At 46.2% G+C, this 25,452-nt stretch overlaps 1 protein-coding gene across 8 annotated transcripts in view; it reads left to right on the forward strand.

Moving 5' to 3' along the window:
• Positions 1-25,452, forward strand: part of WIZ (WIZ zinc finger) — a 688,842-nt gene that overhangs the window by 547,061 nt on the left and 116,329 nt on the right. For all 8 annotated transcript variants that reach the window (XM_069231671.1, XM_069231676.1, XM_069231674.1 and 5 more), the window contains one exon: positions 17,789-18,367. In XM_069231671.1, the coding sequence (XP_069087772.1) occupies positions 17,789-18,367 (579 nt within the window). The remainder of the gene's footprint in view (positions 1-17,788; positions 18,368-25,452) is intronic.

The following is a 25,452-nucleotide window of genomic DNA, read 5'->3' on the forward strand; positions in this document are numbered from 1 at the left end:
TGCAGGAATCTAATTTTCTAGGGTTCAGGGTAGCCCTTAAATACTAAATTTAAGGGCGTGTTTAGGTCTGGGGGGTTAGTAGCCAATGGCTACTAGCCCTGAGGGTGGGTACACCCTCTTTGTGCCTCCTCCCAAGGGGAGGGGGTCACAATCCTAACCCTATTGGGGGAATCCTCCATCTGCAAGATGGAGGATTTCTAAAAGTTAGAGTCACTTCAGCTCAGGACACCTTAGGGGCTGTCCTGACTGGCCAGTGACTCCTCCTTGTTTTTCTCATTATTTTCTCCGGCCTTGCCGCCAAAAGTGGGGCCTGGCCGGAGGGGGCGGGCAACTCCACTAGCTGGAGTGTCCTGCTGGGTTGGCACAAAGGAGGTGAGCCTTTGAGGCTCACCGCCAGGTGTGACAATTCCTGCCTGGGGGAGGTGTTAGCATCTCCACCCAGTGCAGGCTTTGTTACTGGCCTCAGAGTGACAAAGGCACTCTCCCCATGGGGCCAGCAACATGTCTCGGTTTGTGGCAGGCTGCTAAAACTAGTCAGCCTACACAGATAGTCGGTTAAGTTTCAGGGGGCACCTCTAAGGTGCCCTCTGGGGTGTATTTTACAATAAAATGTACACTGGCATCAGTGTGCATTTATTGTGCTGAGAAGTTTGATACCAAACTTCCCAGTTTTCAGTGTAGCCATTATGGTGCTGTGGAGTTCGTGTTTGACAGACTCCCAGACCATATACTCTTATGGCTACCCTGCACTTACAATGTCTAAGGTTTTGTTTAGACACTGTAGGGGTACCATGCTCATGCACTGGTACCCTCACCTATGGTATAGTGCACCCTGCCTTAGGGCTGTAAGGCCTGCTAGAGGGGTGTCTTACCTATACTGCATAGGCAGTGAGAGGCTGGCATGGCACCCTGAGGGGAGTGCCATGTCGACTTACTCGTTTTGTCCTCACTAGCACACACAAGCTGGCAAGCAGTGTGTCTGTGCTGAGTGAGAGGTCTCCAGGGTGGCATAAGACATGCTGCAGCCCTTAGAGACCTTCCTTGGCATCAGGGCCCTTGGTACTAGAAGTACCAGTTACAAGGGACTTATCTGAATGCCAGGGTGTGCCAATTGTGGATACAATGGTACATTTTAGGTGAAGGAACACTGGTGCTGGGGCCTGGTTAGCAGGGTCCCAGCACACTTCTCAGTCAAGTCAGCATCAGTATCAGGCAAAAAGTGGGGGGTAACTGCAACAGGGAGCCATTTCTTTACACAGGAAATCCAATATCAAAACAAGGTATAGCTAGATGGATAGTTAGGTGCATCCAAACCTGCTATCTTAAAGCAAAGAGACAGCTGCCTATTACACCAAAGGCACACTCAACCAGAAAGAAAGGTGCTACCATGGCCTTTCTAGGAAATATTCCAATGAACGAAATATGTAAGGCAGCAACATGGTCTACGCCTCACACATTTACTAAGCACTACTGTGTAGACGTGTTATCTGCACAACAAGCCACAGTAGGTCAGGCTGTACTAAGAACTTTATTTCAAACTACTTCCACTCCTACAGGCTGAACCACCGCTTTTGGGGAGATAACTGCTTACTAGTCTATGCACAGCATGTGTATCTGCAGCTACACATGCCACCGAACGGAAAATGTCACTTACCCAGTGTACAACTGTTCGTGGCATTAGTCGCTGCAGATTCACATGCGCCTCCCCGGGAGCCTGTAGCCGTTTGGAAGTAATCTTCAACATTTGTACATTTGTAAATATATTACTTTAACCTTCATTTTGTACATACTTATTCATTCCATTGCATGGGCACTATTACTAACATACACAACTCCTACCTCACCCTCTGCGGGGAAAACAATCTAACATGGAGTCGACGCCCATGCGCAATGGAACCAAAGTAGGAGGAGTCCCTCGGTCTCGTGACTCGAAAAGACTTCTTCGAAGAAAAACAACTTGTAACACTCCGACCCAACACCAGACGGCGGACTATGCACAGCATGTGAATCTGCAGCGACTAATGCCACGAACAGTTGTACACTGGGTAAGTGACATTTTCCATTTGGACATGAGGTGGATACCACCATTAAAAAATTAAAAAATGACTGATACAGCAAAGGCCGTGGGCGCCCTTTATACAACACGTTTTCGGGGCACTTTTCGTAAGTCCCAATTCAGAGGGGGCTCTAAACCCCAAACTACAGAGTCCTCTACGTCCCAACAAAAACAGGGACAACCGTATTATTCTAGGGGATCCTTCAGAGTTTCCTATAGAAGACACAATTTCACAGATATGGCAAAATCCACTGTCGCAAGAGGTGCCTCCACCTCATCAAAGCATTGGCTTTCTCTCCATCCCCACACAGCACGCATCTCCTATGGGAGGAAGACTGCAACATTTCCACCATCATTGGCAACAAATTGCATCAAAGCAATGGGTACTGTCAATTATCCACAATGGTTATTGCCTAGAACTCCTCTTCACTCCACCAAACCTTCCCCCTCGTTTACAAAGGCTTTCTCCCGAACACATTGCTCTCCTAAAATAAGAGGTAGAATCTCTTCTACTCAAAGGTGCAATAGAGGTAGTACCCATCAATCAACAAGGGACAGGATTATATTTTCTATACTTCCTCATACCAAAAAAGGATGGCACTCAGACCAGTGCTCGATCTCAGACCTCTCAATCAGTACATTCTCTCAGAGCATTTCCACATGGTCACTCTACAGGGTGTCATCACCTTGATACAAAAACAAGACTACATGACCGCAATAGATCTAAAAGCTGCTTACTTCCACATTCCTATACATCCAGCACACTGCAAGTACTTAGGGTTTGTAATATCAGGCAAGCATTACCAGTTCAAAGTGTTAGCTTTTGGAGTAACAGCAGCACCAAGGTTATTTACCAAATGCTTAGCTAACATCAGAAAACAGTGTCTTTTCCTATCTAGACGAATGGCTAATAAAAGCCAGTACCATTCAAACTTGTCAACATCACACACAATACACAATCGATACCCTACGCAGTCTATGGCTCACAATCAATTACCAGAAGTCTCACCTTCAACCAACGCAAATACAACCATATCTGGGAGCAATTCTGAACACTGTGGAAGGCTTGAATTCTTTGTGGGTTTGGGTAACCTAATGCTGACAGTCTCATCTCTCATCTCTCAACTCCAATACAATCAAACTTACACAGTAAGATTTATCATGAAACTCTTGGGAATAATGGCATCCTGCATATCAATAGTGCCCAATGCACGTCTAAACATGAGAACGTTGCAACAGTGTCTCAGGCACAGGGTCAACTACAGCATTTAGTGTTGTTGGACCTCCCCACTTGCAATTCTCTCCAATGGTGGAATCACACCAAGTTATCAAAAGGGTGTTATTTCAGTACCCTGTGCCACTGACCATAATCACCACAGATGCATCAATGACAAGTTGGGGAGCCCATCTCAGCAATCTTACAATACGGGGAGAATGGGACTCAATCCATCAGATTTACCACATAAACAACCTGGAATTGCTGGCAGTGTTCTTAGCACTCAAATCATTCCAAACACAGATCACACACAAAACTGTGTTAATAAGGACAGACAACATGTCAACAGTGAATTATCTGCAGAAACCGGGACACACACATTCATCTCAATTGTCCCTTCTAGCACAATTTGGAAATGGGCCATTCACAATCAACTACCGGACCTCTTAAGCATAGTGCTGCAACAAATACACAAATGGGAGATTCATTCACAAGTAATTCAACACTACTTTCACATGTGGGAAACACCAGACATAGACCTTTTCGCAACAAGCAAACGCAAAATGCCCGAACTTCGCGTCCAGGTACCCACACGCTCAATCCAAAGGCAATGCTCTATGGATCAGTTGGTCAGGTATATTTGCTTACGCTTTTCCCCCTCTCCACTAATTTGTTTCTGGTCAACAACATTTGTCACGACTCTTACTATGATACTCATAGCTCCCACCTGGGCACGTTGACACTGGTACACAACACTGTTGGATTTGTCTATAGTACCACATCACAAACTCCCGACCAGACCTATTGACTCAAAGCAAAGGTCAGATCAGGCATCCCAATCCCAGTATTCTCAACGTGGCGATTTGGCTCCTGAGGTCATAGTTTTGGATATCTACAACTTCCATCAGACTGTATGGACATTCTAAAGGAGGCATGTAAACCTACAAGCAGACAACGCTATGCAGCTAAATGGAATGATTTGTATGTTACTGTCAACCCAAAAACAATCCACTCAGCATCAGTACGGGATATTGTATGTCAGAAAAACTTTTATGGAAGGGCTTAAAAGGGTTATTCCACCCACCTAGAGCTCAACCAGCTCCAGCCTGGAATCTTAACATTGTGCTCACAAGGCTTATGGGTCCACCATTTGAAACCATGTATTCTTGGCTCTTCAGTTTATATTGTGGAAAGTTGCTATCATGGTAGCATTTACTTCCTCAAGCAGAGTTAATGAAATTCAAGCATTTACTTTAGAAGAACCTTTCTTCCAAATTCACAAGCACAAAACAGTACTTAGGACAAATCCAAAATTTCTACCCAAAGTGGTTTCACCATTTCACATCAATCAGTCAGTGGAATTGCCAGTCCTCTTTCCACATCCAGTTTCAGTTGCTGAAAGAGCTCTACACAATTTTGATGTCAAATGAGCACTTATGTATTATGTAGACAGAACAAAAGATTTCAGAAAATCTAAACAACTTTTTGTGGCTTTTCAACATCCTCATAAGGGTAATCCCATTTCAAAACGAGGATTAGCCAGATGGATAGTAAAGTGTATTCAAACTTGCTATCTCAAAGCTATAAGGCAACTATTAGGAACTCCTAAACCACATGCTACTGGAAAGAAAGGCGCTTCTATGGCATTTTTAGGAAATATACTAATGGCAGACATATGCAAACCAGCCACATGGTCTACACCACACACATTTACAGAACACTATTGTGTGGATGTGTTGTGTTGCCAACAAGCAAATGTTGGTCAAAACACTATTTCAAGCTACTTCAACTCCTACGGGCTAGCCATTGCATATTTTAGGAGGGGACTGCTTTTCAGTCTATGCAAAGTATGTGTATCTGCATCTACACATGCTATAGAACGGAAAATGTCGCTTACCTTGTGTACATCTGTTAGTGACATGTAGTGCTGCAGATTCAAATGAGTCATCCCGGGAAGCCTGTAGCCGTTGTGGTACTTTATTATGTAAATATGTGTTCGATGGCATGTGTAGCTGAAGATACACATGCTGTGCACATCCTGCCATCTAGTGTTGGGCTCGGAGTGTTACAAGTTGTTTTTCTTCGAAGAAGTCTTTTCGAGTCATGAGATCGAGGGACTCCTCCCCTTTCGGCTCCATTGCGCATGGGCGTCAACTTCATCTTAGATTGGTTTTTTTCCGCCATCGGGTTCGGATGTGTTCCTTTTCGCTCCGTGTTTCGGGTCGGAAAGTTAGTTAGAATCTCGGAAAAATCGTCGGTATTGTTTGCGTTCGGTATCAGGTTAGTTACAACAGATCGACACTGTAAGGAAATGCCTCCTTGGCATGGTTGCCCCCTGACTTTTTGCCTTTGCTGATGCTATGTTTACAATTGAAAGTGTGCTGAGGCCTGCTAACCAGGCCCCAGCACCAGTGTTCTTTCCCTAACCTGTACTTTTGTATCCACAATTGGCAGACCCTGGCATCCAGATAAGTCCCTTGTAACTGGTACTTCTAGTACCAAGGGCCCTGATGCCAAGGAAGGTCTCTAAGGGCTGCAGCATGTCTTATGCCACCCTGGAGACCTCTCACTCAGCACAGACACTCTGCTTGCCAGCTTGTGTGTGCTAGTGAGGACAAAACGAGTAAGTCGACATGGCACTCCCCTCAGGGTGCCATGCCAGCCTCTCACTGCCTATGCAGTATAGGTAAGACACCCCTCTAGCAGGCCTTACAGCCCTAAGGCAGGGTGCACTATACCATAGGTGAGGGTACCAGTGCATGAGCATGGTACCCCTACAGTGTCTAAACAAAACCTTAGACATTGTAAGTGCAGGGTAGCCATAAGAGTATATGGTCTGGGAGTCCGTCAAACACGAACTCCACAGCACCATAATGGCTACACTGAAAACTGGGAAGTTTGGTATCAAACTTCTCAGCACAATAAATGCACACTGATGCCAGTGTACATTTTATTGTAAAATACACCCCAGAGGGCACCTTAGAGGTGCCCCCTGAAACTTAACCGACTATCTGTGTAGCCTGACTAGTTTTAGCAGCCTGCCACAAACCGAGACATGTTGCTGGCCCCATGGGGAGAGTGCCTTTGTCACTCTGAGGCCAGTAACAAAGCCTGCACTGGGTGGAGATGCTAACACCTCCCCCAGGCAGGAATTGTCACACCTGGCGGTGAGCCTCAAAGGCTCACCTCCTTTGTGCCAACCCAGCAGGACACTCCAGCTAGTGGAGTTGCCCGCCCCCTCCGGCCAGGCCCCACTTTTGGCGGCAAGGCCGGAGAAAATAATGAGAAAAACAAGGAGGAGTCACTGGCCAGTCAGGACAGCCCCTAAGGTGTCCTGAGCTGAAGTGACTCTAACTTTTAGAAATCCTCCATCTTGCAGATGGAGGATTCCCCCAATAGGGTTAGGATTGTGACCCCCTCCCCTTGGGAGGAGGCACAAAGAGGGTGTACCCACCCTCAGGGCTAGTAGCCATTGGCTACTAACCCCCCAGACCTAAACACGCCCTTAAATTTAGTATTTAAGGGCTACCCTGAACCCTAGAAAATTAGATTCCTGCAACTACAAGAAGAAGGACTGCCTAGCTGAAAACCCCTGCAGCGGAAGACCAGAAGACGACAACTGCCTTGGCTCCAGAAACTCACCGGCCTGTCTCCTGCCTTCCAAAGATCCTGCTCCAGCGACGCCTTCCAAAGGGACCAGCGACCTCGACATCCTCTGAGGACTGCCCCTACTTCGAAAAGACAAGAAACTCCCGAGGACAGCGGACCTGCTCCAAGAAAAGCTGCAACTTTGTTTCCAGCAGCTTTAAAGAACCCTGCAAGCTCCCCGCAAGAAGCGTGAGACTTGCAACACTGCACCCGGCGACCCCGACTCAGCGGGTGGAGATCCGACACCTCAGGAGGGACCCCAGGACTACTCTAAGACTGTGAGTACAAAAACCTGTCCCCCCTGAGCCCCCACAGCGCCGCCTGCAGAGGGAATCCCGAGGCTTCCCCTGACCGCGACTCTTTGAACCTAAAGTCCCGACGCCTGGGAGAGACCCTGCACCCGCAGCCCCCAGGACCTGAAGGACCGGACTTTCACTGGAGAAGTGACCCCCAGGAGTCCCTCTCCCTTGTCCAAGTGGAGGTTTCCCCGAGGAATCCCCCCCTTGCCTGCCTGCAGCGCTGAAGAGATCCCGAGATCTCTCATAGACTAACATTGCGAACCCGACGCTCGTTTCTACACTGCACCCGGCCGCCCCCGCGCTGCTGAGGGTGAAATTTCTGTGTGGGCTTGTGTCCCCCCCGGTGCCCTACAAAACCCCCCTGGTCTGCCCTCCGAAGACGCGGGTACTTACCTGCAAGCAGACCAGAACCGGGGCACCCCCTTCTCTCCATTCTAGCCTATGTGTTTTGGGCACCACTTTGAACTCTGCACCTGACCGGCCCTGAGCTGCTGGTGTGGTGACTTTGGGGTTGCTCTGAACCCCCAACGGTGGGCTACCTTGGACCAAGAACTAAGCCCTGTAAGTGTCTTACTTACCTGGTTAATCTAACAAATACTTACCTCCCCTAGGAACTGTGAAAATTGCACTGTGTCCACTTTTAAAACAGCTATTTGTGAATAACTTGAAAAGTATACATGCAATTTTGATGATTTGAAGTTCCTAAAGTACTTACCTGCAAAACCTTTCGAATGAGATATTACATGTAGAATTTGAACCTGTGGTTCTTAAAATAAACTAAGAAAAGATATTTTTCTATATAAAAACCTATTGGCTGGATTTGTCTGAGTGTGTGTACCTCATTTATTGTCTATGTGTATGTACAACAAATGCTTAACACTACTCCTTGGATAAGCCTACTGCTCGACCACACTACCACAAAATAGAGCATTAGTATTATCTATTTTTACCACTATTTTACCTCTAAGGGGAACCCTTGGACTCTGTGCATGCTATTCCTTACTTTGAAATAGCACATACAGAGCCAACTTCCTACAGACACTGACTTTTGAAGAGCTCCGGTGGCCCTTTGGGGTTTTTTCGATCCCCCGTCGGAGCCTGGTCGGCCTGGCCACGTGTCTCTTCAAGGCTGATGGAACAGACCCCATTCCGCTTCTGCCCAAAATGTCACAACAAGTATCCGTATACAGATCAGCACCTGGTCTGTAACTTGTGTTTGTCTCCAGAGCACAAGGAAGATACTTGTGAAGCCTGTCGAGCGTTTTGGTCGAGGAAGACATTAAGAGACCGAAGAGCTAGAAGCCTGCAGATGGCGTCGGCACCGACAGGACAAGAGCGTTTCGAGGAGGAAGAAACAACCTTCTTCATTCAGGAGTCGGACTCAGACGAGCTTGATCCCAAAGAAACGCCGAAAACCGTGAGTAAGATGTCGAAACATAAAACTCACGAGAAGATCACAAAAGCCTAGGGGACGACACCGCCAACAGGCCATGGCTTAACCCGAAAATTAGGTGACCGATCATCGGCACCGAAAAAGGGCACGCTTGTGTCGAAGTCATCCGACTCCGGTCGAGATACCGGCACACAGCAATCTCTGGCCCGAGACAGTGACTCCGAGCAGGTTCGGCACCGAAATGGGTCGACACCATGACGCCGAAAATAAAGGTTTCGTCAGAGCCCAAAAAGGCGACCGAAAAGGTTTAGATTCCGAAACATCCAGCCTCGGAACCGAAAACAGGTTCCTACACAGAGGGACAGGGGTTTTCCTCCCAAATGCAAGGACATAAGTTCGGACAAGAACTTGAATCAATGGAGCCAGACTACACTCAAAGGAGGCTCCACATTCAAAAGGACACAGGGAAGATAAGCACTCTTCCCCCAATTAAAATGAAAAGAAGACTTGCCTTTCAAGAAAAGGACAAGCAGCCACAGGCAAAGGTGGCAAGACAAACAACTCCGCCACCATTTCCACCACCATCAATGCACACATCACCGGTAGCCACTCCACCACTGATGCAATCCCCGACTCATACTGCTATGAGTCAAGATGATCCCGACGCATGGGACCTTTATGATGCTCCGGTATCAGATAACAGCCCAGACTGTTACCCTGCGAGACTGTCACCACCTGAAGACAGTACATCCTACACGCAGGTGGTCTCAAAAGCAGCTGCTTTTCATAACGTCACCTTGCATGCAGAACCGATTGAGGATGACTTTTTGTTTAATACACTATCCTCCAGTCATAGCCAATACCAAAGCTTACCTATGCTCCCTGGAATGCTAAAACACTCCAAACAAGTATTTCAGGATCCGGTGAAAGGCAGGGTCATAACTCCAAGGGTGGAGAAAAAGTACAAGCCACCGCCAACAGACCCTGTTTATATTACGCAGCAATTAACACCAGACTCTGTGGTTGTTGGGGCAGCTCGCAAGAGAGCAAACTCTCACACCTCGGAAGACGCTCCACCTCCAGACAAGGAGAGTCGCAAATTCGACGCTGCGGGGAAAAGGGTTGCAGCACAAGCAGCAAACCAATGGCGCATTGCCAACTCACAAGCACTTCTGGCAAGATACGATAGAGCTCATTGGGACGAAATGCAGCATTTCATAGAACACTTACCCAAAGAGTTCCAGAAAAGGGCACAAGTGGTGGAGGAAGGACAAAGTATCTCAAATAATCAGATACGGTCAGCAATGGATGCAGCAGATACAGCTGCAAGGACAGTAAATACTGCAGTAACAATAAGGAGACACGCGTGGTTGCGTACGTCAGGATTCAAGCCGGAAATACAACAAGCCGTGCTGAATATGCCTTTTAATGAACAGCAGTTGTTTGGGCCGGAGGTGGACACTGCTATTGAGAAACTTAAAAAAGACACTGATACGGCAAAAGCCATGGGCGCACTCTACTCCCCACAGAGCAGAGGCACATTTCGCAAGACACAATTTAGAGGGGGGTTTCGAGGTCAACCTACAGAAGCCACAACATCACAAGCAAGGCCCACTTATCGAAGCCAATATCGGCGGGGAAGTTTTCGGGGGCAATATAGAGGGGGACAATTCCAAAAGAATAGAGGGAAGTTCCAAAGTCCCAAAACTCCACAAAACAAACAGTGACTTACATGTCACAAATCCCCAACACACAGCACCAGTGGGGGGGAGACTAACCAAGTTCTACAAAAACTGGGAGGAAATAACAACAGACTCGTGGGTCCTAGCCATTATTCAGCATGGTTATTGCATAGAATTTCTAGAATTCCCTCCAAATGTCCCACCGAAAACACACAACATGCCAAAACAACACATAGATCTTCTACAAATAGAAGTTCAGGCGTTGTTGCAAAAAGATGCAATAAAGTTAGTACCAATTCATCAGAGAGGAAGAGGAGTCTACTCACTGTACTTTCTCATACCCCAAAAAGACAAAACTCTAAGACCTATATTAGATCTCAGAAGGTTAAATATCTACATCAAATCAGATCACTTTCACATGGTGACACTGCAGGACGTAATACATTTGCTCAAACAACAAGATTACATGACAACATTAGACCTAAAGGATGCGTACTTCCATATACCAATACATCCTTCACACAGAAAGTACTTAAGGTTTGTATTCCAAGGGGTACATTACCAATTCAAAGTGTTGCCATTCGGGATAACAACTGCGCCAAGAGTTTTTACAAAATACCTGGCAGTAGTGGCTGCTCATATCAGAAGACAGTAAATACATGTGTTCCCGTACCTAGACGATTGGTTAATAAAAACCAACACGCAGGAACGGTGCTCACAGCACACAAAGTATGTCATAGAAACCCTTCACAAACTAGGTTTCTCACTCAACTACAACAAGTCACACCTTCAACCGTGTCAAGTACAACAATACTTAGGAGCAACAATCAACACAACAAAAGGGATTGCCACTCCAAGTCCACAAAGGGTACAAGCATTTCACAATGTAATACAGGCCATGCACCCAAAACAAAAGGTACAGGTCAAAATAGTGATGAAACTACTAGGCATGATGTCCTCATGCATAGCCATTGTCCCAAACGCAAGATTGCACATGCGGCCCTTACAACAATGCCTAGCATCACAGTGGTCACAGGCACAGGGTCAACTTCAAGATCTAGTGTTGATAGACCGCCAAACATACACCTCGCTTCAATGGTGGAACACTATAAATTTAAACAAAGGGCGGCCTTTCCAAGACCCAGTGCCTCAACACGTAATAACAACAGATGCCTCCATGATAGGGTGGGGAGCACACCTCAACCAACACAGCATACAAGGACAATGGGACCCTCAACAGACAGTTTCACATAAATCACTTAGAATTACTGGCAGTATTTCTCGCGGTGAAAGCTTTTCAACCAATAATAACACACAAACACATTCTTGTCAAAACAGACAACATGACAACGATGTATTATCTGAACAAACAGGGAGGAACACACTCAACACAGTTGTGTCTTCTAGCACAGAAAATTTGGCATTGGGCGATTCACAACCACATTCGCCTAATAGCGCAGTTCATTCCAGGAATTCAGAACCAGTTAGCAGACAATCTCTCTCGGGATCACCAACAGATCCACGAATGGGAGATTCAACCCCAAATACTAAACACTTACTTCCAAAGATGGGGAACACCACAAATAGATCTATTTGCAACAAAAGAAAACGCAAAATGCCAAAACTTCGCATCCAGGTACCCACAGGATCAGTCTCAGGGCAATGCATTTTGGATGAGTTGGTCAGGGATATTTGCATACGCTTTTCCCCCTCTCCCACTCCTTCCATATCTAGTAAACAAATTGAGTCAAAGCAAACTCAAACTCATACTAATAGCACCAACTTGGGCAAGACAACCCTGGTACACAACACTACTAGACCTTTCAGTAGTGCCTCATGTCAAACTGCCAAACAGACCAGATCTGTGAACTCAGCACAAACAACAGATCAGACACCCAAATCCTGCATCACTGAATCTAGCAATTTGGTTCCTGAAATCTTAGAATTCGGACATCTAGACCTTTCACATGAATGTATGGAGGTCATAAAACAAGCTAGAAAACCTACAACAAGACATTGCTATGCAAATAAATGGAAACAATTTTTTTATTTACTGCCATAATAATCAAATTCAACCCTTACACGCATCTGCAAAAGACATCGTAAGCTACTTACTGCACTTACAAAAGTCAAAGCTAGCTTTTTCATCCATTAAAATACATCTCACTGCAATTTCAGCTTATCTGCAAATTACACATTCGACTTCACTCTTTAGGATCCCAGTCATAAAGGCTTTTATGGAGGGCCTAAAAAGAATTATACCACCAAGAACACCACCAGTTCCTTCGTGGAACCTCAACATTGTCTTAACACGACTCATGGGTCCACCGTTTGAACCCATGCACTCTTGTGAGATACAATATTTAACGTGGAAAGTTGCGTTTCTCATTGCCATCACGTCTGTAAGAAGAGTAAGTGAAATACAGGCATTTACCATACAAGAACCCTTTATTCAAATACACAAGCATAAAGTAGTTTTACGAACTAATCCAAAGTTCTTACCAAAAGTCATATCACCGTTTCACTTAAATCAAACTGTAGAACTACCAGTGTTCTTTCCAGAACCAGATTCTGTAGCTGAAAGAGCACTACATACATTAGACATCAAAAGAGCTTTAATGTACTACATTGATAGAACAAAACAAATACGGAAAACAAAACAAATGTTCGTTGCTTTTCAAAAACCTCATACAGGGAATCCAATATCCAAACAAGGCATTGCCAGATCTATAGTTAAATGTATTCAAACCTGTTATCTCAAAGCAAAAAGAGAACTGCCTATAGCTCCAAAGGCACATTCAACTAGGAAGAAAGGTGCTACTATGGCCTTTCTAGGAAGCATTCCAATGACTGAAATATGTAAGGCAGCCACATGGTCTACGCCTCATACGTTTACCAAACATTGCTGCGTAGATGTGTTAACACAACAAGCCACAGTAGGACAAGCAGTACTACAAACTTTATTTCAAACAACTTCAACTCCTACAGGCTGAACCACCGCTTTTAGGGAGATAACTGCTTACTAGTCTATGCACAGCATGTGTATCTGCAGCTACACATGCCATCGAACGGAAAATGTCACTTACCCAGTGTACATCTGTTCGTGGAATGAGACGCTGCAGATTGACATGCGCCCACCCGCCTCCCCGGGAGCCTGTAGCCGTTTCGAAGTTGATCTTGAACATTTGTAAATTTGTAAATATATCACTTTAAACCACATTATGTACAAACATATTTACTCCATTGCATGGGCACTATTACTATAATACACAACTCCTACCTCACCCTCTGCGGGGAAAACAATCTAAGATGGAGTCGACGCCCATGCGCAATGGAGCCGAAAGGGGAGGAGTCCCTCCATCTCGTGACTCAAAGACTTCTTCGAAGAAAAACAACTTGTAACACTCCGAGCCCAACACTAGATGGCGGGATGTGCACAGCATGTGAATCTGCAGCGTCTCATGCCACGAACAGATGTATACTGGGTAAGTGACATTTTCCATATACATCGCATGGACATCTTCTTTACTTACTATATATGTACATGTACATTTCTTCACTCCTTACTTCACCGTCCTGCGGGAAAACAATGAAACGAAGGACTCGATGCCCATGCGCACTATCATTGAGAGGAGGAGCCACTCGAATCTCGTGACGTGAAAAAGCTTCTTAGAAGAAAAACAACTTGTAACACTCTGAGCCCAACACTAGATGGCGAACTTATGCAAAACATGTAAATCTGCATCTCTACATGCCACGAACAAATGTACACTAGGTAAGTGAAATTTTCCATACATATTAGGAATTAGCATATAAAAACAACAAGCTTTGGCTAAAATTAGTGAACAATAGTTAGGCCCTATAGAAGGGGGAAGCCATATGCTGAAATAGTGGAATGTGAAGTGAAGCCCCACCCAAGGATATGGAGTAGTTTGCTGGGAGAAACCTGGACCCCACGAGGTGAGTATCTAAGTGACCCTCAGCGACTAGGAGAACAGATGAAGGTAACTGACCTTCCCAAAGACTAACAAGAGGACTTAGAAAGAGGAAGGTTGCAAGACCAGGACCAGTCCGGTATATCCCAACAGTGGATTCCTGAAGAAGAGGACCTGAAAAAGAAGGGGACAGAGTCCACCAGTCCACACAGGAGTGTCCAGACAGGGCAGGAGCCACTACCCACCCTTCTGTGGAGGAAGAACCAGGTTGACGTAGGAAGATGAAGATCAGGAGCTGCAGATAAGTCCTTGGAGTTGTACAGATGTCCCACATCGTTCGCCGGGTTGCAGTTTCCGTTATCAAGAGGACCACAAACAAGCTTTTGTGAATGCAAGTTGGAGCAAAAGAAGAGTTGCAGAGCTGAAGAGGACTAGCAAGGTCAAGTGGACTCTAACCTTGGAGGGGACTCCAGGCTGACTCTCAGCAGTCAGGAGAGCCAGCAGAAGCAGTTGCAGCCCCCACCCCTCCTCCCCAGCAACTTACTGGCAGGAGGCCTAGTAAGTTGCAGTGAGGCCCAGTCAGCACACCTGGAGAGGAGTTCCACATTGCTGGAGTAGCATAGCGGAGACAGTCATTGCAAGTATGAAGTGCTGGTGGCCAGGGCTACTTGGAGCCTGAAGTTCCCTTGGAGCAAGAGTCGATAACCCTTGGTTGCTACAAGAGTCACGGTGCACAGGGATACTGTCCTGCAAGGAGAGGCAAGGGCTCACCATCTCCCAAGTTGGACAGCAGATAAAGAGGACCAAGGGGACCACTCAGACCTGGAGATTCTTCCGAAAGCCTGATGGCAGAACATACCAGCAGCCAGTCGTTGTTGCCTTATGTATCTGCAGCTGCAGGGGAGTGACTCCTTCACTCCAACTGATAGTACTTCTTGCTTCATTCGTGCAGCTGAAGTCTTGCCAACCCCAGAGGATGCACAGCAGTTGAAATGTTGCAGTTGCTGGAAGAAGCCTGATAAACAATGTTGCAAGGTGAGGTCATCTCAGGAGTTGCAGGGTTGTTTGGCTCCCAAAGAGTCCAGTTGCAGATGAGTCCTGGTGGAGTCTTGCACGTCTAATCTGGAGAGCCACCTGCAAGGGAGTCCCTAAATAGTTTTACCAGAGGGATTGGTTACTCTGCAGGGTGACCATCTATCAGAGGTGGGGTCATTGATGTCAGTCACCTGTCCTGACCAACCATATGCTTCCAAGGGCCTCTGCACATATGTGAGATGGCAGAATCAAGTGGCCACCCGGAGTAGCTCTGGGCACCACCCCTGGGATGGTGATGGACCGGAGAGTGGTCACTTCCCTTTCCTTTGTTTGTTTTCATGCCAGAGCAGGGACCAGGGGTCCCTCGACTGGTACAAACCGGATTATGCAAGGAGGGCACCAATTGTGTCCTTGGAAGCAAGCGGGTAGCGTGGGGAGGCTACCCCTCCCTAGCCATCTAATAGCTATTTTCAAGGGAGAAGGGTGTTGCCCCCCTCTCACACAGGATATCCTTTGTTCTGCCTTCCCCTGCTTGAGCTGGCCAAGCAGGAGAGCAGAAACCTGTCTGAGGGGCTGCAGCAGCATGGACTGCCCGCAAACCCTGAAAGACTTGTAGGATCAATACTTTGGGACTTTTGAGGGGGGGGGAATCCTCTGAGCCCCCAGAGTGCTGGCATTAGTATTGGGATATGATTGCAACATGTTTGATACCAAAAATGCCTAGGTTTGAGTTACCATTATGTAGCTGGACCAGAGGTAGTGACCGGTAGCCACTACACGAGTAAAATGGCTTCTCCGCACTTACAAAGCCCAACTGGAGTTCATAAGGGCATCTCTGCTCATGCAGGGGTGCTCTCACACACAGGCACCTGCACTTAACCCTCTGGGCTACGAGGGCCTATGATAGGGGTGACTTACAGTGACCTGGTGCAGTGACCAGCAGTGAAAGGGTGTATGCACCTTTTCATGCAGGCTGCAATGGCAGGTCTGCAGACAGTTTGCATGGGCTTGCATGAGTGGTATACATGCTGCAGCCCATGGGGGGGGGGGGGGGGGGGGGGTTTGAATACCTGATGTACCAATACCCTGGGTACTGAAGGTACCATATACTAGGGACTTACAGGGGTACCACCAGTACGTGAATTGTGGGGTGTAAAGGATACCAAAGCAACCAAATTTGGAGGCAAGAGCACAATCACTGGGGTCCTGGTTAGCAAGATCCCAGTGGAGACAGTCTAAACACTGATAAACAGGCAAAAAGTGGGGTGGTAACTATGCCAAAAAGTGACCTTCCTACATCTTGCTCCCATGGGATCAAGGTGCCCAAAGTGAAATAAAGCTCCCTGGGCTGCTGAGAACGCTCTATTTTTTAAATTCGGTGCTCCTGCATGAGTCTCAGAGACTATTACAAGCCCAACTGCCACAATATTCAGTTATTTTTGACCCCTTATTTCTCAAACTACTTAACGGATTTACTCCAAATCATAAAAAGCACAATCTGCTGATCAAGATGTAACGTCCTGCTGAATTTGGTGTAATTCTGTTCAGTCATTTTCACTGTAGCCCTGCCTCAAGAAGTGTATGGAAATGCATGGTGATTTTACACTTTATGAACAAACGTCCACCTCCACACACCCCTCCCCCCTTCCGTGACTGATCTCCATAAATCTTTCCAGGAAGGAGCTGAGGTAAATGATTTTATTTTTTTGGGGTGGAAAGGGGTGAAAATGTGAGATGGCTCTAGCCTTGAGGTTTGAAATACACATGCTGGTTTGCATACTGAAGTAAGAGGCCCAGAGGATGACGACGAGAGGAGGTATGCAAGACATTCTTTTGTCATAATGTGCAAGTGCCACATTACTTTGGCTGTGTTTAATGGGCTCAGGTAGGCTCTCTTCACTCTTAATTTGTCTTGATTGAAGCTGACACAAGGGTAGGCCGCTGTGCCATGGAGTGGTGGTGAGGGGAGGGCTGTCTAGCCCTTCAGATGCCCCGATGTTGTCCTAGGCCAATGAATATCAGATGTTGAAGACGTGGGGGAGAGATGGAAGGGGGAGTTGCGTTCTGCAGCCGTAAGCATTTTGTTTTGCAGCACTGGTTCAGTACTGTCAAGTAGTCTTACTGCTTTATTCCCAATTCATATTCTTCACCTTAACCTGTTTAGTGACCTCTATGCATTACGCTGTTTGCCAGGATCAGAATGCTGCCCTCTTGTCTTCATTTTTTTAAATGCATGTTTCAGTGAAGGAGTGAGTAGGACTGTTGGAATATCTGCTACATTCACTGTGATGTGAAAGAAAACAGGCATAACTGTGTACCAGTAAGCAGGCACTTGAGTGAGTGTTATTTGTGAAAATTTGATGTAGCATGTTTGCATATTTGTGTTTGTATATAAATATTGTATAGTACACTTTTTGGTAGTTGCACTTGACTAAAGCTTCTTGTTAACATGCATGACCCCCAAGTCTGGATCTGCAGAATTTAAAAACGAAACTGTTCCTGACTGTTTACTTTTCTTTCACAGCATCACGTGTGGAACCAGTGCGTGATATCCGTTGTGAATTCTGTGGGGAGTACTTTGAGAACCGCAAAGGGCTTTCCAGTCATGCCCGCTCCCACCTTCGCCAGATGGGAGTGACTGAGTGGTCTGTCAATGGCTCCCCTATTGACACCCTGAGGGAGCTTCTGCAGAAGAAAGCTAAACCTTTCCTAATAAAGAAAGAGCCCAGCACAGCAAGTCCAGAGCCTTCGCTTCCACGGTCACCTCCATTACTGCTTGCCAAACCACATAGAGATGAAGGAGTTACTCCAAACTCTCCAGGGAAAGTTCTCCAGATAATGCCCATGTCCCCAATGGGGGGTAGACCTGGCAGGCCAGTTCAGCAACATCCTGGAACCTCTACTCTAAACCGGGACATCCCGCTTTCCTTGGTTGGTGGCAAGCCCCATGGACCATTTTTCACGCCACTCTCCATGAAAAGGCCCCTGCAAGAAGAAAGGATGATTCACTCAGGAGAGCCGAAGCCCAAGGCATACATTCAGACTGAGCTGCATTTCAAATCCAAACCAAAGTCCACCCAGGAAAAATCACTGTTGCAAACATGTAAGTGAAGCTATCCTTTTGTTATCATAAATTGCAGGGAAATCAAAAACCTCAAAGGGTTTTCTGTCTCCTAATGCTGTTTTACTGGTGTGCTCTCCCTATCCTGAATGGCCCTTCTCTCCCAAGTCTCTACTCACAATCCACCCTGGTCATTACTCCAAGATGTTTAACCTCCCCTCCCTATCTCGCTTCAAGGCTTGCCGCAACAGTTTGATCCTATGAAGGAGGCGGTCAGTGGACCAGTTGTTTACATTGGGGACCTGGGGAAGACCAGGCACTGAAGATCCCACAATGAACATGAGTGACATTAACTAGGAATACTGTAGTTGTTGGGGGTGAAGGAGTGACAGAAAACTGGCTTCATAGTGTGGTGTATATGAGAGTTCAGCTAAAGCTTAGTGTCTTGTATAGGGAAGTTTGCACAGCTTAGTGAGAAGTTTTGACTCTGGTATCTGTAACACAAGCCTGCTCAGTTTTTTTCTGATATGACTTGTTCTCTTCTGCCACAGTCAAGAAGATATGAAGCTATGTGCCAGGCACCAGACAGTCTCTGCAAAGTACAGTTCGATTTCATTAGGAAACGGAGCCGTGGTAGAGTGGGCAAACATATGCATACTTGTGTCCTGGACCCATTCTCTCCTGAGATTATTTTCTGCATTCTTTCGGGAATTTTCAGGTTAGAAAGAATAAAACATGTTAACACTTTCTCAGCAAAGTTTCACTGAGGTATGAGAAGGATGAAAATGGTTAGTGGGCGGTTTGAAACAGCCAAGACGTTAGGTTGGGGCTTCCTCTAACATGGCTCACTCTAAAAACTTATGAGTAACCTTAAATCAGAATTTGCTGCATGACTAACCTCTGATGTAATAGTTTGTTTACTACTTAGCCAGTGTTGAACCAGTGTTTTGTCAGACAGGAGGGGGTGTTAAAGAGGGGTTCACACAGGGCCTGAGGTTGGCATTGTGTGTTTAGACTGTGGGCATTTACAACTCTCTACCATGTGTCCTTTTTAGGTCGAGCATAGCAGTGCACAAGCGCTGCTTTTCTGACGTGTTGGTATGTATCTGGGCTTTTAACAACGCCCACCTCTTTTGTCTGTGAGCAAACTTCTTTTTCCTTTTGTGTGTCTCTTCACGCTGATGCTCATGGCAGCTGTGATGCTGTGAATCAGCTCGCTTATTTGAAACTGTTTTACTTTTCATTTTCAACTTACGTGGCAAGAAAAGTACGGTTAGGCGTTTACAAAGCTAATAGCTGTAACTCCATAAAATGCGAGACTCATTGCATTGTAAGTGCTTGTTGTGTTTCGCAAGTATCCCGTCCCCAGTCAATCCCTTACACCACTCCTCAATTCTTATACTTTTATCAGTTCAACTGGCTCTGGAAACCACACTGAATATCCCCAGGTAGAGACTCCAAGTCTTTTATTCATGCTGTGGAAACAGGCAGTTTGACTTGTTAGAGAAAATTTGAGGAGGAGCTAAGGCACAAACAGTCGCCTATTCTTTGCTTCTGTATAGTTTTCCAGGCAGAGCCCATCCATCTCTATCCTGCATGAGTTGCTTTGGGATTGTGACGGCCCAGACTACCGTGGAGTATTTGTTGGCCTCTGCCCCAGCTACCACTACTATCTTTTCTGGGTGCAGTCTAAAAGGAACACTGCACCATGGCATATCCTAATACGTGTGCGCTATGGATATTAGCCCTGAAAGGCTGATAGGAAGTCGTTTGGTCATCGTACATGAACATGGTTATCATCAGAGGGGATTACACCTTACTGATGCAAGGTAAATGAGACTTTTGGTACTCAGCAGGTCTTCCAAGTTGGCCTTGCCAGTGAATACTGGTATGAAAGTTGCTATCCTTTTTGTGGGTCTTCGACCATTTGATAAAAAAAAAGGATCATCCAAGAAAAATCACTTGAGTCCAGCTTGTTATGCCTGTGTACATCTGACTGGTTTTTAATGGTACAGCAACAGTCCGCTCCTACTGAGGAACACCACATCCCAGAGCCACCTTGAGATTGTGCTGCTCAGAGCCACATTCTTAAGAGGTTGGTAGGCTGTCAACTAGGATACCTGAGACATACAGCTACTTGCATACCAAAGATACTGACACACACCATTCTTCTCTTCATTGGACTAAATCAAGACTTAAACGGTTAAAGACAAGGCTTCAAGGACAAAATTGTCTGCTGATAGGGATGCTACATTTTCAGATCCCACGCATTTGAAAAACAATTGTAAATGATGGCAAGATAAAGACAACCCTTCTTGACCACTTTATAATGAGCAGGTTTAGTTTGCAGTGCAAATCTTTCTGGATTTGTTGACCATTTAGCGCTGTGCCCCTCCATGAAGACATCGGACATACGCCACAAAACCTCCATTGCGTAGTCGCCATCTTCAGATTTTCTTTTTTTTCCTGCCTTTGTGTCTGAATGTAGTGGAGGTAGCTCCAGGACAGACACTTTTTTTCATTTTTTGAGAAAAATCTAAAAACCGAATAAACTGAACAAAAACCGTCTCGCAATGAAGAACAGTGAGGAGTCATCGAAGAGAATGTTATCAGTGATCACAAGGTGTTTCCAGGCCTTGTAGACCACCACTGTGTGGCTGAAGAATGTCAGTAGGGCATGGAACACAAGTCATTCATGTTCTGTCTTAAGTGTTAGCTCTGCGCAGGTGATGACACTGTCGTGGCACAGGCCCAGAAACAGACTGCTAGGGCAAAAGGGCCATATGGTGACTGTGCAGAAGTGGTCCAGCAGCAATAGTGAGGCACAGAGATGGTTGACGTCAGGGATAAAGATGCCGGAAGCTTGTGACTGAAGGTGCAGGGGAAACTGGGTATGAAGCCAAAGGGGTCAGACTCTGAAGCCAAGAGTCCCACCTTGATCTCTAAGACAGGAGAACCCAGACAGAGACCAAAGATCCCCTCTGATTCATACAGGTGGATACCGCAGGTAGCAAACCCTCTGAACCAGCCATTGCCCCGAAAGGGGACCAGGAGCATATCAAAAGCTGAAAGCTCGTAAGGTGAAAAAGAGGCGCATCAAAGTGGAAATGGAAGCTTTAATTAGAAGGAAGGAGATTGACTCCTTAAGATGATACATGATCCCAAAGGAAACACTGGTTGTGGCTAGTGCTCCCCACAACACCAGAGCCGGCAGAAGAACATGAAGAGGCCTTTGACTTCGACAAAAGTCCCTTCCAGAAAGTGATATTAGAGTCAGACACCTTGGAGGACTTGACAGTACTTAGAAGACGATTCGCTGGAGGAAAGTGTGGTCACATACCTTTCTAGGCCTTCACCACCAGATGACTGGTGTATAATGCAGTGGTGAAACTGGTTGTGGACACCTATAGCATCAGAACAAGGAGATCCTTGCTTCCGACTCAAGGCCCCACTACCCTCCGTGAAGGAGCCAGTTCCTCCCAGTGCTGCCAAGCGTGCTGGAGCAGGAAAGGGAGGCATTCAATGAATCAGCCACAGTGAAGGGACTGATTCTCTCCACTTGTGGACAATAATGTACAGACACTCCACACAACACCCCACACAGATCAAAGGATCGTTGGCTATTGATTCCATGATAGTCTCCACAGCACCAAGCGGGCCAACTCACCAACATCAGTCAGCCCACCACCTGATGGTGCAAGCAGATGGACATGATAGGTAAGAAATTTGATTGATTTAGTTATGGTCCAGTTGAGAATCGCTGATTCCATCAGCTCCCTGCACAGGTATGCCCACCATCAGTGAGAAGAAATGGAGTCTCCTACAGCACCTCGCAGAGCAGTCTCCAAAGAGTGGAAAGACACCTGTTCAGGAGGGGAGGACAAACTGCAACACCTTTTTTAAGTCAGACCTGGATGTGACAGACATGGCCAACAGACAGCTCCGCACAGGCACTACAATATGAAGGCACACCTGGGTAAGGGTATCTGGATTTGGTAAGGTGGTGCAAGCAGAGGTGGTAAATGTGCCCTTCAATTGGGAGTTTGTGCCTTTGAAGTGAGTCGTCCTTTGAATCAGCAGTAGACGAGTCCCTTCAGTGAATTTAAGGGCTGTGACAGCCAGGCCCATAGGGGCTCTGTGCAATTCAATGCAGCAAGCACCCCACAAAGGAAAATTAACACACAAGTACCTTTACAGCCATCTACCTCACCTACATCATTTACCATGCAGTAGCCTGCCCACTGCACACCAGCCCAGTGGACAAAAGAGTCTGCCTTTTCAAGGAAGGGCATGTCAAAGAAGTGCAGCACCAAGAGTCACAGCCCACACCAGCTGGAGACTCCCCAAAGAAGCAAACCAACCACCCTGGCTGCCCCAAACCTGATGCTTCAATGGCACAAAATCTCCTCTGACAAATATAGTCCACATAATCCGACATTGATATGGCATAATGGTTTTAAAGCCACATCCCAACATCCAGCCTCATGTGGGAACCTAATGCAAGAAGGACACAATATTCCTACGGATGCTACAGACCTACTGCAGACAGCTATAGAAAAGTTACCACTAGAAAAAAAAAGAATAAGGCATGTACTCAGCCTACTACTTGGTGCCAAAACCTGACTGATCCCAAGGCCCATCCTGGATCTCAGAGACCTGAGCAAATACTTCAAAACCGAAATGTTTCACTTGCCAGCACTGCCAGAGGTTATCCCAGCCATTAGAAAGGGGGACTACATGACAACAGCAGACCTCCAGGATGAGTACATCGATGTGCCAGTATTCAAATGACACCAGTCCCTGATATCCATGACTACCATTTTCGCTATCAAATTGGCTCCCAGGATTTTCACAAGAAATCTTGCAGCTAAAGCTTTGCACTTAAGGAGAAAGGGAATACTGGTCTAACCCTTTCTGAACGACTGTCTTATAAAGGCAAAACAGTACCAGCAGTACAGGCACCGCACTAACGGGGTCCTGCAAACACTGCATGGTAAAGTCGTACACAGTACCAGAAAGGGAAAAGTTCTTCCTAGAAATCATACTGGACACTAGACATAAGAGGGCCTTCCCTATAGAAAAAAGGGTCCAGGCAATGGCACAAGAAGTTGTCCGCTACCAGAAGGCACAAGAAGTTGTCCGTTACCAGAAGGCACAAGAAGTTGTCCGTTACCAGAAGGGACAAGCTTAGACAGTGTGGAAACACATAGATGCGTGGTATTATGCATACCACTCAAACCAAATGTCAGGCCCCTTGAGACCTGCCAAGAATGACTGGAGAGACACTGGTCACAGGCAGCGGAGAGTTGGGTAAATCTAGGGGTTGTAACAGAGTGCACAAGGAAATACAATGGTGGATCAGCAGGAACATCAAAATGTACATCTATTTCAGACAACCAGTTCCATGGTCACCATCGCAACCGGTGGCTACCACGCAGTGTAGGAGGCATATATGAACAGACTACACATTAGGGGCCTTGGCCACTGCAGAGTAACCTAAACGCTAGTGACAGTCCATCTATCAGGAGTGGAAAACACAGATGTAAACATCCTAAGAAGGCAAAACGGCTCCCAACAAGAGCTACATCAGGTATTCAGGAGGTCAAGAACTCCACACTTTTACCTTTTTGCAACAGAACAAAATTCTAAGACCATAAATCCGTGTACCCTAACCACCAGTAGCTGGGAAATGCCCTATTACTAGAATGATCAGGGGAATTTGCATGCACCTGTCCACAGATTCCTGTGATAATAGAGCAGTACAAACAGTCAGCTATGACACCACCATGGGCCAGTCAAGCATGGTTCTTTGATCTAGTAGATTTGGGGCTGGGGTACTTAGAGGCCACTACCATCATGACCTAACGTACTAACCATGCAACAAGGCAAGGTGTTCCACCTGGAACTCAAAGCACTCAGCTTGGCAGTTTGGCTACTGAAGACTTAGTTTGGACACCTAAAGCTGTCCAAAAGAACCATGAAGGTTCTCAAAGAAGCGAGAAGAGGGATAATATGAAGTTGATGCTCCAAAAACAATTCGTAGATTCAGACAAGACACACAGACAGGCCTAGTCCTAAAATAACTCACACCTCTACTTGAGATGGGGCGCTCCTAAGCAGTGCAGAAGATTCACCTGACAGCCATTTTGTACATAAATGTCATAAGAAGGAGTTTAATCTAAACACTGGTGGTCAAATGGTTCCTGGAAAGGACATAAAATCTTGCACCACCCAGTGCCCGCACCCACGTGGAACCTCTACTAGTTCTTGTGCAATTAAAGAAGCTCCTCTTAGAACCCATGCATAGCATGTTTCCAGTTCCTCGCCTTTAAATGGTCTTCCTGGTAGCCATAACATTATTGAATAGGATGAATGAACTCCAGGCACTAACAGTGGCAGAACTGTACATTTTAATAAATGATGGAATAGTAATGAGAATCCTAAATTCCTACCAGTAGTGGGATCATGTGGCCATGTAGATCAATCAGGCAATACACCTTACAGGGTTCTTCAAACATTCGAAGTCCAGCTAGCCAGTCACACGCTAGACGTCATGAGGGCTATGATGTGCTACAGGCAAGAAGCAAAATTGATAAGGAAGGCCAGTTCTTTTTCTCTTATGCCCTCGACTAATGGGGTCACGATGACTAAGACAACCAGAGCAAGGTGGATAGTTAAGAGGACATAAAGGTGCCACACAACAGCTTGTGTGATGCTAGGGAAAAGGCCAAGGGTGCCCTACACCAGATAGAATGGGGCAACACTGGGAGCCAGCTGGAGGCGCTACGTATTTCAGTCCGACAGTATTGCCTAGAGCTGAACATTGTACACACAAAATATATTCTCCCCAGCCATAGTAACTGTGGCAACTGCTTCCCCTTAACTGCTTCAGAGGTGGTTGACAGTAATAGCCGGAATTGACAGAAATAGCAAGAATTAATGATCAGGGGTGTATGCTTTTATTCTTGCACCCCTAGTGAGGAGAAGTCCTGTGAACTTAATAGGTACGGTATTTTCCCCTGTACGCTGTTATTTATGTCAAAGAGCTTTTGTGGACAATATCAGTATTTACAGTGGCTATTGGATCAGCCCACTGTTAACTATTGTTTGGCTTTCTTGTCAGTCTC

The sequence above is a fragment of the Pleurodeles waltl genome, chromosome 4_2, assembly GCF_031143425.1.
Source record: "Pleurodeles waltl isolate 20211129_DDA chromosome 4_2, aPleWal1.hap1.20221129, whole genome shotgun sequence".
Lineage (NCBI taxonomy): Eukaryota > Metazoa > Chordata > Amphibia > Caudata > Salamandridae > Pleurodeles > Pleurodeles waltl.